At 44.5% G+C, this 13,274-nt stretch overlaps 1 protein-coding gene and 1 long non-coding RNA gene across 3 annotated transcripts in view; one reads left to right on the top strand and one right to left on the bottom strand.

Annotated features, from left to right (window-relative positions):
* The window catches only part of LOC104696083 (uncharacterized protein KIAA0930 homolog), a 60,990-nt gene extending 47,943 nt beyond the window's left edge, over positions 1 to 13,047 (bottom strand). Inside the window, exon 1 of the mRNA XM_010410202.4 lies at positions 12,882 to 13,047. Coding sequence (XP_010408504.1) covers positions 12,882 to 12,992 — 111 coding nt within the window. The 5' untranslated portion in view covers positions 12,993 to 13,047. The remainder of the gene's footprint in view (positions 1 to 12,881) is intronic.
* On the top strand, positions 2,957 to 7,477 carry LOC109146135. 2 transcript variants are annotated; one of them, XR_005604567.1, is made up of 5 exons: positions 2,957 to 3,029; positions 3,098 to 3,222; positions 3,721 to 3,953; positions 5,898 to 5,984; positions 6,788 to 7,477. It is a non-coding gene; the product is annotated as an uncharacterized LOC109146135 (long non-coding RNA). The 2 variants fall into 2 exon arrangements; XR_002047960.3 differs by having other exon boundaries at positions 2,962 to 3,222.
* Positions 13,048 to 13,274: the final 227 nt, after the last annotated feature.

The following is a 13,274-nucleotide window of genomic DNA, read 5'->3' as shown; positions in this document are numbered from 1 at the left end:
CCCGTGCATTTTGGGCATAGACCTCCTCTGAAGCGGGTATTTCAGAGACCCAAAGGGACTCAAGTGGGCTTTTGGAATAGCTGCTGTGGAGACAGAGGGCATTAAGCAATTGAACACTTTGCCTGGACTATCAGAGAACCCGTCTGCAGTAGGCCTTCTGAAGGGGGAAGAACAAAGAGTACCAATTGCTACCTCGACAGTGCATCGCCGACAGTACCGGACAACTCGAGATGCTGTGATCCCATCCACAAGATGATCCGTGAGCTGGAGAGCCAAGGGGTGGTCAGCAAGACCCACTCACCCTTCAACAGCCCCATCTGGCCTGTGCGCAAATCGGAAGGAGAATGGAGATTGACTGTGGACTATCGTGCCTTGAATGAAGTGACTCCACCATTGAGCGCTGCATTGAGTCTGACAATGGGACTCATTTCAAGAACAGCCTTATAAACACCTGGGCTAGGGAACATGGCATTGAGTGGGTGTACCATATCCCTTACCATGCACCAGCTGCAGGCAAAGTGGAACGGTGCAATGGATTGTTGAAAACCACCTTGAAGGCACTAGGTGGGGGAACTTTCAAAAACTGGGAGCAGCATCTAGCAAAGGCCACCTGGCTAGTTAACACCCGAGGTTCCACCAATAGAGCTGGTCCAGCCCAATCTGAATCCCTGCATACAGTAGATGGAGATAAGGTCCCTGTAGTGCATGTCAGAGGTCTGTTAGGAAAGACTGTTTGGATTAATTCTGCCTCGAGTACAGACAAACCCATCTGTGGGGTTGTCTTTGCTCAGGGACCTGGTTGCACATGGTGGGTAATGCAGAGATGGAACAACATGTTGGTACCACAGGGAGATTTTGGTGTTGGTTAGAGCCACATGTAATGTGGAATGCCTATATACCACTGCTTCCTGAGTGTCACTGTTTGTACACAGCTGTATATATATATACATATATATATATATATGTATGTATGTATGTATGTATGTATGTATGTATTGATGTGTGTGTGTAGTTAGAATACATTAGTTTGGGCACTGAGCTGACAATATGGGATTAGGGGTGGAATGTTGTCATGGTTTAGTATAGTTTGGGTTTTTTGTTAGAGGCTCCATCAGCCACGGAAGTGATGCTCTTGCAAAGAGGTGCTTACAGCTTCCTCTATGACCTGACAGATCCTATCAACTGGCTAGTTTGAATATTGGCAACTTTTTAAGCCACTTAAGAAGCCTGACACGCCTCTGTGATCCACATTTAAGAACAAACAAACCCCGGGAAAGCTCTCTTGCTTCGGGCCTTTGGACAGGTAACTGGGGGGCCCACAGCGCAGCCCCGCAGAGACAGGCCGTGCCCTGCTCAGCCTGGGCCGGGCCAGAAGACAGCCATCCTGGAGCCGTGCGGCCCTGTTCCACCCGCAGCCCCTTAGTGCAAGCCAGCCCCGCAGCCCTGCTCCGTGCAGGCGGCGCAGCCTGGCTCCCCCCCTCCAGTGTGGCCGAAGATTCATCTGAAGGCAAAGGCAAAGATCATGTGACCAACCAGCTGTGGGGCCCAGGTGAGATTAACCCTTTTAGTGCTGTAAGTTTCCTCCAGAACAGATGAAATCTGCAGACATCAATCCTCTCCTGAGTCAGAGGAAGAGGAAAGGTGAAGGCACGTGAAAAAACGCCATAGAGACACCAAAGTCAATGAAGGAGGAAGAGCTGAAATGCTGAGGGAGTAGAAAGAGGAGTTGCTTCAAGCTTAGAAGCTAAAATTCTGTTGTAAAGCTATGGTCATGGACTATGATACCTCAGAGTACCCATTGTAATTTCATGAAAGCATGGGGGGGTGGAGCATTCAAACTGCAATTGTGAGCAAAAGTATCTGTGCTGAAATAAGCAAATGACTGTAATTGTGAGCAGAAGTACCTGTGCTGAAATGACCAAATATTGAAGTAGCTGTAATTTGATGAGAAGCTTGAACAGAAAGAGATGAAAGTGATGAAGACCCTTGCTCTGAAGGGAGGAGGAGGGCCTCTGTTTCTGGAAATGAAGATGCTCCCAGAGATGGGTGAAGAGAACCTTTACCTCTGAACAGCTCATCCTTAAAAATGGTACCCCAGTAGCTCAAGACTGGACCCTCGAAAGCAGTTGTGGGGAAGGCTGTAAGTCGAGGGAAGGTACTCTCACATGCAAGCAGAGAACCAACCAGGGCAGCTCTCTCCCTGTGACATTGAAGCCATGAGAGAACTGTTTCTTGTGGAGATGTCGCCATAGCATGAGCAAGAGAGACTCCTCTCCCTAAGTGAACTGAAGAAGGTTATTATAGAAGTGGTAAACTGACTGAAAATCTCAAGGGTTGTCTTTTTACATTGTCAGTGGGACAAGGGAGAAAGGTGGGGGGAAGAAGGTGTTCTGAAGGTTTAGTCTAACTTTTTTTTTTTCCCCTTTCTTTTAGGTCTAATAAGTTAATAAACTTCTTTATATTCTTTTCAGTTTTGTGCCTGCTTTGCTTTTCTCCTAATTCTTATCTCACAGAAAGAAAATAAGTAAGTAATGGACATTTTGAACAAAACCACTACACTCAATTGGTGTTTCTGTCCGGTTTACGCACTGAACCCGCTACAAACGTCTTGGTGTGACTTTATGATGTGTGTCCCCTGTCATCTGCTCTATGCCCAGACATGAACCCTGTGCCTTTCTGTACCTTTATGGGAGAGGGGGGAGAGCTGGTGGAATTCCTTCAGCGCTGTGTTCAAAACACAAGATAAGCTCGCTGGCGTCTCCTGCCCAGCTGCTCTGCTTCTGCAGCAGGGAAGAGTTACATTCCTCTTGTTTTTTTAGCTAGTTTTTTGCTCGTTAGCTAAAGCATGAAGCCCTGGGACTTTGGTTTCTTTTTCTTCTCTTCTGGAACTGTTTAGAACACCAGAACATCATCGGGATACCCTACATCATTGGCCCGGAGGGGGCCCACGCCAAACCCAGCTCCGGAGAGGAAAAAGCCACACCCACAAAGGACTTTGAAATCTACCCAGGTTCTCTCCACAGCAAGAGGTTTCATTATTTAGCATTATTCTTTTTCTTTCCCGTGTCTGCATGCACTTTACTTATTAAATAAACAGGTGTTTTTTTCACTTTCCTCCGAGGGAAATTCTTTCCAAACCTGGTGGAGGAATGGGATGGCTGTAACCTGCCTTCTATCAGAGGACGCTCATTTCGGATGTTCCTGCAAATTTGTCTCAAACCGGTAAAGTTAATAATAACTAGGTTTTATAAAGATAAATAAAAAGAGGAGGGATTGATAGGGAAGATGTCTTTACAAACAATTTGATGGGTGAAGGTATGGGTGTTAACGTCTTTAAAATGGGTCTTAATGTCTCTACTAACTTTGGGCAGCAGGTTTGTTACAGAGCCCGGACAGCTGGGCTCCTGAAACAGCAAGGGGGTCTGCGCAAGCCTGAACTTCTGAACTTTGGGGTAAAATGACAGATTCAGGGGAGGATATGTGGTAGGCCATTCAGGAAGGCCATACCTTCCTAGTACCTCAGCTAATGGGGAACAGAAGAGGCCCGGGAGTTTAGGATAAAAGGAGGCCACACCCTCCAAAATCCGAGGGAGAAAACACCACAGGCGTGTGCCCCAGTGGACTCTCTCCCTTTATTTGAATAAAGCTGTAGGACTCCTCTGTCTCCTTTGTGGATGCTGGCTTTTCATAGCATGATTTTCCATACACTTTCTTTCACAGGGTTGGCTTTTCTGAGATCTGGGAGCAAGATAGTGCAGCCCCTCAGCTTCCTGGCCATCCCCCAGCCAATTCTTCTCCCGTCAATTCTCCAATCTTGGACCAAAACCAACCTGAACAGTTCAGGAAAAAAAACAAAGGCCACCGAAGGATTGCTGTCACAGTCTCCAAGGCCAGGAAAAGGAAAAAAACTTCTTGCCTAAGCTAACAAAAAACCAAGCTAGCTACGAAACAAGGTAACGCTGTCACTTGGGAGTGAGGCTTTGAAACAAGCCCGCCCAAGAGCCCCAAGGCTCCTCCCACCCCCAGACCCACCTTAAAGCTACAACAATCATTTCTGGGCATAGAGCAGACAGTCAGGGACTAGAAAACCACCCTAAGGCAGCTAGCCAAAAGCTCTTAGGGAGAAAGCCTCACATAGCTGTGAAGGAGAGCAAAGCAGAGTTTTTTTCCTTGAACAAAACTCTGGGTAAGATACGCTAAAATTCTGATCTTTCACCACTTTATTATCCCACCCTGGTACCTTCTAGGTACTGATGGTACTCAGCCTGGGACTCTCAGAGGGAGCTGCACCCACACACTGGATCCCTTACTGTCTCCACTGAACAACTGCAGTTGCAGTCTCAGCTTGAAACAACGAAGTCAACTCACACGTAGACTTTATTCCTTTTGATATTCAGTCCTGGAAAGCTATTCCCATTATTCATGTGGGTTTTAGTACTGCTGTAATTCCTCTAATTCCTTACAACCTAATCTTTCTCCTGTCATTTATGTTTCTGGTTGCAGGTAGTGGCTTAATAACCTAAGACTGCCCTGGAGTTAACAATTTAGTTTACCTTAGAATGAGAAGTGCTTTGATTTGTCAAGTCCAGCCCTAAATTTAGGGTTAATTACACTGCTCATTATCCCAACTCTCTTAGAGAAGATGAGGTATCACTGCAAACATCTCCCAGCTTTGATTTGCTGGCACCCTCTCCTCCCACCCAAGTGTCCTTTTGGGGAAGAACAAACACTGGTCTATGAGTAGCTCTGAACTGAATGGTGAAGTTCAAAAGTCAGATCTCATTTATCTCTTAATGAGAACAAGAGTAAAAGGCATGCAGGGCAATCTATACCATCAGTTGGCAGCTAGAAACAGCAGCTTCCTCCATCTTCAAAGACAAAAAACTCTCCTGTAACCTTTGCCCTTCATCACTCTACAGCAAATAACTGTTTGCCGTCCTCATTTGAGGGTACACATCAAACACAAGTTTTTTAGATCCTGCACTGCCTTGAGATTGTGTTTTCTCACTGAATTCTTACTTTCTTCTTATGGTTACATAAGTTTATATCTCAGTATTAAAGAAATCACCTTAAAATTAATTATAGCTCTTGTAAAAGTACTTCATCACAAGGAATACCTACCAAATGTATTCTGTTTTCTTCTTTCAAGAAGCACATGACCTTCCTTCTGATTGGCAAGTCACAGACATAGGAAACAAAGATTTAACAAGCTACACATCTGCTTTCAGTATCTGCACATCGTATATGAGAAAGATTCTGGAGTGATAAGAATGAGTAACTTATAAGACTGAGAATGCTAACAGGACTCTGAGAATTAAAAGCTGACTTCAACCAACCATAATTCAAATTACTTAGGTGAAAAGGACCCCAAAAATCTAGTTCTGCCTTTGTAACTCCAGAAATAGCAAAAGAGGTATAAAGATGAAAAATAAAAGTGCAAGTTGTTCAAATAATGGAGCAGTCTGAATGCTTGAAGATGCTCATCAAACAAATCAGGGGAAAGCAAAAATGTGCAAACCGTAAGTCACATGGGTGTGGAAACAGTTTATCCCTAGCCTGGCTGTGGCACCAGGACAGTGGTTAACAGTGGCTAAGTAAGACAAGGCTGGGAGTTCAAATATGCTGAGCAGTATCAGCAAGGCAAGAATGACTTGGTTTTGGGATCCTGACAAAGTCATCTTTGCTGCTGCCTCACACTTTTACTATGTGAATCCCACCAACTTTCATTCCCCAAATGCTCCATGATCTGCTAAATCAGCTTTCCAAAATGAAGGGAAGAGATACATGTGTGACTATTTAAACATTATCAAACATGGTCCTAGACCACAGAGTAACTCATATTTTCAGGTGTAACAAGTTGCTCACTGTTACCTTATTCCTGTATTGTTATTTTCCAGCCTTTCTGAAGCTCATAGAGAAGCACAAGTACCTGAAGCAACACACAGCGTGCCTTCTGCAGTATCCAGTCACCACGATTCAGGAAGGTACGTTACATCCATAGGCAGCAGACACTGCCATGGGAGAAGGAACATTACAGAACGGTAATAAATCAGTGTGTTTCAAACCACCTCCGTTGAATACAGAAATGCATAAACTGGGTTAATAACCAGAAGACAGGGTGGGAGTAAACCCTGGTCCAGACATTAGACATTTAAATTCTAATTACCAATGTTACTACAAACATGATGATGATTTTCCAGAGCTCCAATTGAATTGCATATTAATTTTGACACTGAACCCAGACATTCCCATACCTCTAGTAAGCAACTTGACCAGCCTGTAACCCACAGATCAAATCCACTAAGTGCTCTGATGAACCAGTGGCCTGATGAGGCCTTTCAGGGAGCTCCAAGCAGACACTTTTAGCTTTTCCAGGATGCAAGCCCAGCCTAGCAGTGCTCTTCTGTCCCTCCACTCCCCAGTGACTCAGACAGATATGATGCATTTCTGATACTGAATTATTCAGCATAATTCATCAGATGGGAAAACTGGGTCTGGGCTTCTTCCCTACCCAGTGAAGTTGCTCTCTGCAGTCGAAAACAGAGCATCTTCTTGGCCACATGGCTCAGGGCTGCCACTTTTCAGTGCCATTCATATTAAATCACATCTGATTCTGGCTTTCTTGTCATCCTGTTTGACTGCTTAAGAAGATTTCTTCAGAGACTGAAAGCAATATAAAGCAATTCATTAAAAATGCCCCTGCAGCCTACACCCCTCCTGAGTCTGGAGTTTTGCAACTGTGATACTGTGAAAGTATTTCAGCTGTGCACTTGTTTTGCCTCAACAGGAATTTACTCTGGAAATAGGGCAGAAGATGAGAGCATCACCACCCTGGACTGGTGTTAGCCTGTCACGTGTGTCACACGCATAGTGAAGGTCACAGACAGCATGGATCATTCTCTGTGGAAAAAAAGATGCTCCTGTCACACTCATCATAGTACATTCTTTCTTTTGCTTTTTTTCCAAGCAGTCTGCCACAGCACACAGAGGAAATGGAGATGGCCTTGATGATCTTAAAGGCCTCTTCCAACCCTGATGATTTCGTAAGTGCATCATGAGCAGAGGTTCTCAGGTAGCAACTCCTTTATGCTCACACATTTAGACAATCAAGTATCAGCAAAGTAGCATGAGAAAGCACAGGGGTTTCTGGCAAGGGGAACTGCAAAAGAAAGGTCAAATCTTTGCACAGAAGATGCTGAGCTCCTTACAAAAAAATTAATCAATCTGATAATGCCAGGGTTCCTTTTTCATGTTTCAAAATAAAAGCACTGTTTGGATGCTGAACTTTTTGCAGGAGCCTGCTCACTGCAATACCTCTACAAGTGCAGCACAATGGCAGAGCTGAGGCACAACAGCCAACTCTGTATCTGCTTGCAGGTGTTGCAATCGTTTGTTCCCACATACTACCCATGAACAAGGAGAAAATTTATTCAGCAAGAAAGATGCAATTTTTGGCTATTTACTTCTCTTCAGCATCTGGGTGTGGCATGGGACTGCCATGAAGTATAGCATAGAGCTCTTCTGGAGACATCCTGTTTGCTTGCAGTGCTGAAAAAAACCCCAACACTGCAACAGAGCCAGTAATGAAGGATTCTTAAAACTTGTATTTTTATTAGATGCTGAGTTCATGTTGTTGAATCTTCCAGGCAGCCAGATGGTGACAGTGAATTATGGATTCAGTTAGGAAAATCCTGTGATTTTCAGTGCAAGTCATGTGCCTGAAGTAATTTAGGTTTGGAAACTGACTGGTCCACCACAAGCAGTATTTGTTGAGTCATAGGTCCAGATGCACATGAACATGTAAACCACGGCTCTGTTCAGTTCTGTTTCTGAAGTTGCAGTCACAACATCAGTAGCTTAAGCTTTTTGAAGACTTAACAGTCCTAATGACTAACCTGTGCATTTGGCAGCAACTCTACTCCTCCACATTCATAGGATGCTTGTGGATACAATATTGCTGCTAGCAAGAATTTTTATTGCTTCTTTCTAAGCCCGTGAGATACTCTTCTCTCTCACGAAGATATTTGCAGAAGTTCTGTAAACTATGAACACCTGCGACCTTGTAGAACTATGTTTATGGTACAGTAGAAAAATATTTTGACAATGGATATTTAGGATTTCTAGCCAATCAACCCAGAGGGTGGCTGATCCTTTGTCCAATTAGACTATGAAGAAAAAAGTCTATAAAAGAGTTTGTAAAATAATTAAATAAATCAATCTTGCGGCACAATTCCTGCCTGTTGGATCTTCTCTCCTCTCTTCCCTATGGCTGCGGGACACAGTAACAGATGCTGAAGAAAATAGGAACTACTCCAATATCCAGGCAAGCTCAAAACATGACCAAGGTGTCTTACATTTATTGTTTTTATTGCTTTGCCCTGTAGATAAGGTACCTTTTCAGGTGAAAAGGTACGCTGAAAGGCAGAATACAACCTGCTGGTCCATCACTGAAGTTTTATCTTCATTTCCCAGCTGTCTGTGTAACACTATATACTTGCATCTTCTGGATTCCCAGGAGAACGTAAAGCTGCTCTCTACAGAAAGATCAGAGTTAATCAATCTTGACCTAACAGCATTTTAAAATCATAATCCAGAGTCCAACCATGTTAACCTTTCAAACCTGCAGTGTCCAAGACTCTTTGGAAGCGAAGATCAGGGCTTACATTTTCTAGTAGGTCTCATCAGCTGGCATGAGAGGCAGCAGCAAAGTGGCTTTTGAGTCTTGACTTAATAAAGAGCGACAAGTCAAAGGGATTCCACCTTACAAAATCCTGCTAAATTCCTTAACCTTGGGAAAAGCTACACTCCATAATGCCTTGGTCTGCACAGAACCTGACACAGGAGGTCTGTGGTTTTGCATAAAGACACCAAGAGAAGAAGTATCTTCAAAACTTGGCAAGGAAAACTTCAAGAGTGTTACTGTGTCATGCCAAGGAAAGACAGAATTAAATGTACTTCTCTGGGATCCAACAGTCTGTGTAGTGGATATAGTCCAGAATTCCATAAGGCAGTTCTGCCCTGGCATTCATGTATTAGGAGCTTAATTGCTGTTTCATCCATCTATGCTCAGTTTAGAAATTGGTGGGAAGGAAAAGAGAAGCAAACGGAAAGTCTCTTAGACCTGACAGACTGCAAAGCAGATAATTTAAAAAGCCCTTTAAAACAAAATTTATGATGGTAGAGAAGTTTAACAGCAGCACCTACTGGACATACCAAATGGTATGATTTATTACTTAAAGCTATCGTGACTAAGCTGCATCCAAAGCCCTTCTCATCCAGTCTCAAAACAGAGCAGAACCTCTAATCTTGATCCTATCAGGTTTTTTCTGCTTATCTTCTGTTACACTTCAACTTAAAATCAAATGTTATTGCCAACGCTCTTCAGCTCCAGTAAGCACAGAAGAATCCAAACCCACAAGCAGGAACTACTTTTAATCACACAAGACAGGCACCAAAACCTGGGAACCACTGGATTCATTGACACTTGCTTCCCACTGACACAGACCATCACACCAGGGCATGGAAATGACACAAACACCACCACTGTCAGCATTCAGACAAACAGCCTCTCCACATTCAACCCTTTTTGTCCTTGTCATCAGTCCGATGATTGCTGTGCTCAAAGCTGCACAGATCTTATTTTCATGAACATAAACTAACGTTCTGAGCTGACATGGGATGAGTCACCTCTGCCAATATTCTTCAGCCAAAACCTGCAGCAGCCAGTTAAGCACTGAGCACATATATAGTGGTGTTTGTGGAAGAGCTACAATGAACTAGTTTCACGGTGCACCCAGACTACAAAGCCACCCTCAACGTGGTCCATGAAGGAATCATCACCAGACCATTTGGCTCAGCTTGGCATAAAGCAGGAGCCAACAGCACAGCTCCAGTTCTAGTCCTAAATGTCCCCAAACATCTGAACTCTCCCTTCATTTGCCTTTTCAGTCTACCCCATGGAATCTAAATGAGAGCACTGTTTGGTGGGTGGCAGGGAGGCTTGTACTTCTATCCAGCTTCTACAGATACCAGTCTCCATCTCCCTCCCCTTTAACAGTGTGACTTTGGCATTTTGGCATCATTTTTCAAGAAAGAATGTCCAAAACCACAAAGTAAATTAAAAACCCATACAGTCATACATTGGGGTTTTAGGAGTTCTCCTTCTGCTTTCTTTTTCTCTTAAAGAATTTTCCCCATACATGTTGCCAGGGGGACAAATTACTGGGTGCTTAAGAAAAACAAAAGACCTGGCCACAGGGGGAGGGGTCCATCCGGCTACTCTCTTTCACCTGGGCTTGTGGGGTGTTAGTTCCTGGTGTTTGGACGGAGAGGGAGGCTGGAAGGAATTTGTCAGCACGGCAGGCTTCTGCTTTTTTTCAGCTGCCTTCCTTCTACCAGAGAAACCCCAGGATTCCCAAGCCCGCCTTTCCCTGCCCCACTGGGAGCTGGGCTGCTGCTGCCCTGCCCCCCCATTGCTTCGAGCCTTCACCACTCTGTAGCCCCCGCACATGCTGCCTGCTGAGACCTCCAGGGGTTCCCACCGCAGCTCCGGAGTTTGATACATCTCATCTGTCACCCAGGATTTGTGCTCGTCCCTGCTGTTCCAGCCTGCTGTTCCCGAGGGTCCAGCCACACACTGGGATCGGCTGCCCAGGGGTTTGTGAAGCCTTTGTCCCATCCCTTCCCGGGATCCCAGGGCACCGGTGCCGCGTGCTCCCCGAGCTCGCTCCGGAGCGCCCCCTGCAGCCGCGGGGGAACCATCGCACCTGCCCTGCTCACCGGGAGCCGCCAGCGCCCCTGCCGGCTGCGAGCGGAACTGCACCCGAGGGGAAAGGGCCCGACAGCCGAGAAGGCTGGCACTGGGTTTGTGTTGTTATTGCTGCTTGTTTGCCTTGTTATACACATATAGATATATAATAGTAATGAACTGTTATTCCTATTCCTCATATCTTTGCCTGAAAGCCCCTTGATTTCAAAGTTACAGTAATTTGGAGGGAAGGGGGTTGCATTTTTATTTCATTTCAAGGGAGACTCCTGCCTTCCTTGGCAGACACCTGTCTTTCAAACCAAGACATCATAATTCAAAGTGTACGGGTAGTTGTTTGCTGTCTCACTTCATTGGACAGGCTCAAAAATCAGATAAAAGAGGAACTGGAACTACAAAGCAGACAAGTCAAATCAAACAGGAGGACAGCTGAACAAGTACCAATGAATCACCAACTACGAAGTTTCACAAAGCAACTGAAGTACTTCAAAGTCACAAGAAAGGTTCAATTCTTAGAAGCCAAGCAAAATACAGACAGCCAAGGGAGAGTTACAAAACGCTGTGTGCTATAAGGCCCACTTCTAATCCCAACTGTTACCACACATGATTCACTAATGCTGATTTTGTAGTCACCATCACTTACGAAACCTCCTCACAAATAAAAATTATTTATAGTGCTTTTGGAAAGCTTTAATAATGCTCTGAGAGCAAATACAAGGGTTTATGTCACTGTCGCCTATCCACAAGAGATTCAAACACGTTAAGCTAATGAATCAGTTAAACAGATGGATCAGGGGTCTGCAAATGGATTTAAGCAACTAGGCTGTCTCTGAGATTCACCTTCCTTGTTGAGAAGGACAAGAGGTTAAACAACCCATGCTTTTACCAGGCTGAACAAAGCCATAATATCATTTGATGTGAAACAGGGATGCATTTACCGTCACTTAAACAACAATCAGGATGGAAGTTTCTCCCACGAGTCTTAAAGCTCCAAACACATTAGCTGAAGACTAAACCATTCATCTGATAGAGAAAGAACCGTATTTTGCCATCTTCTTCTTAGTGGTTGTCACGATGGAAGTTGGAGGACCAGGGAGAAGAGAGAAGATAATTCTGTCCATTTTCTGCATCTTCACCAAAACTGTGGGAAAACGTTCTGGAATCTTTTTCTCAAGGGAGCTGACAATTGCAGTTCTTTGCACTACCAAATCTGAACCCAGAGAACTCTTGTATAGCTGGTTACAAACACTTTCACATACACCATTCACTAATACCTGCGATTTAACAACAGTGTCCATTATTTACACGTGTCAGGAAATTAATCCCCGTCTTTTCTTCCTCCGTTTATCTTCCTGCAGCCACCAACCTTAATTCCTAATAAAACCATCCTATTTATTGCTTCTGTTTCCCCTACCTAAGATGAAAACTGCCATGGAATGCTAAGAAGTTTCTCAGATCTCCAGTGGGGAAATAAATACCTGTGCAGCAGTACTAGGATACTTGACTATGTTTGCAAGGAACAATAGTTCTTTAGGAGGGGCATATTGTCTTAAATGTAAACTATGAGAACACAGTAGTTTCTCCGCTGTTTGTCATTGCTGCATCCCAGCTCCAGGAGGCTGCTTGCATTCTGCTACTGAGTACACCCAACAGATGTTCATTCCTGATACTCTGGTATCTCAGGCAGTTTTCTTCTAGAAATACCAGTGTGACCATCTTCCTTCTCCTTTTTTTCTCTCTTTCTAGACTTGCACTTTGAGTTTCTAAAGTATCATCACTGAAAAGCAAAACAAAAATCAGCTTCCCAAAAAAGCAGGCAAGCTTTCTTATTTTCTCAAGTCTATGACAGTGCACCTCATTTACACTGCTGCTCATGTTACAGAATCACAGAATCATTAGGGTTGGAAGAGACCTCTGGAGATCATCCAATCCAACCCCCCCTGCCAAGGCAGGGTCACCCGGAGTTCACAACCTTAACCATGGGTCCTTATGGGTCAATTTTGTATAACTGTGGCGAGCAGAGTTGGAAATTCCTTATCCTTGGTTTGCAGGTACTCCACAACACCAAATCCTATGTTATCTTAAGCTTCCCAAATTAAAATACATCATCACTCACCTTTTTACCCTCGGTACTCTCCCCACTGACATAGGACAGTTTCCGACGGACGTAGAAGAGCATATCATCCTGCCGGGGGGCCCACTTCTCCATGAAATACGTCGAAAACATCCAAGTCCAGAACACAATACGGTCATCTTTGAAACACCCTAAGAGGTATAAAAGAAAGGAGAGATAAGACTTGTGAATGAGGATGTCACTTTTGCTTGTGCTTAACACCAGAACTGTAGCTCTAAGTTCTTCTATGGTGCACAGCCCAGCTGTCACTTGGCCTGAGTCCACAGCCTATCTTGGCCCACTGTCAAGCACATCCCAGCAACCAATCTGCCCCTCTGCCCCACAAGCACAGGTCAGGACCCAGGAGGAGACCGTGGCTCTGCCTGTGCCATGAAG

The sequence above is a fragment of the Corvus cornix genome, chromosome 1A, assembly GCF_000738735.6.
Source record: "Corvus cornix cornix isolate S_Up_H32 chromosome 1A, ASM73873v5, whole genome shotgun sequence".
In the NCBI taxonomy this organism is placed as follows: Eukaryota; Metazoa; Chordata; class Aves; order Passeriformes; family Corvidae; genus Corvus; species Corvus cornix.
This window is presented reverse-complemented; position numbering and strand designations above follow the sequence as displayed.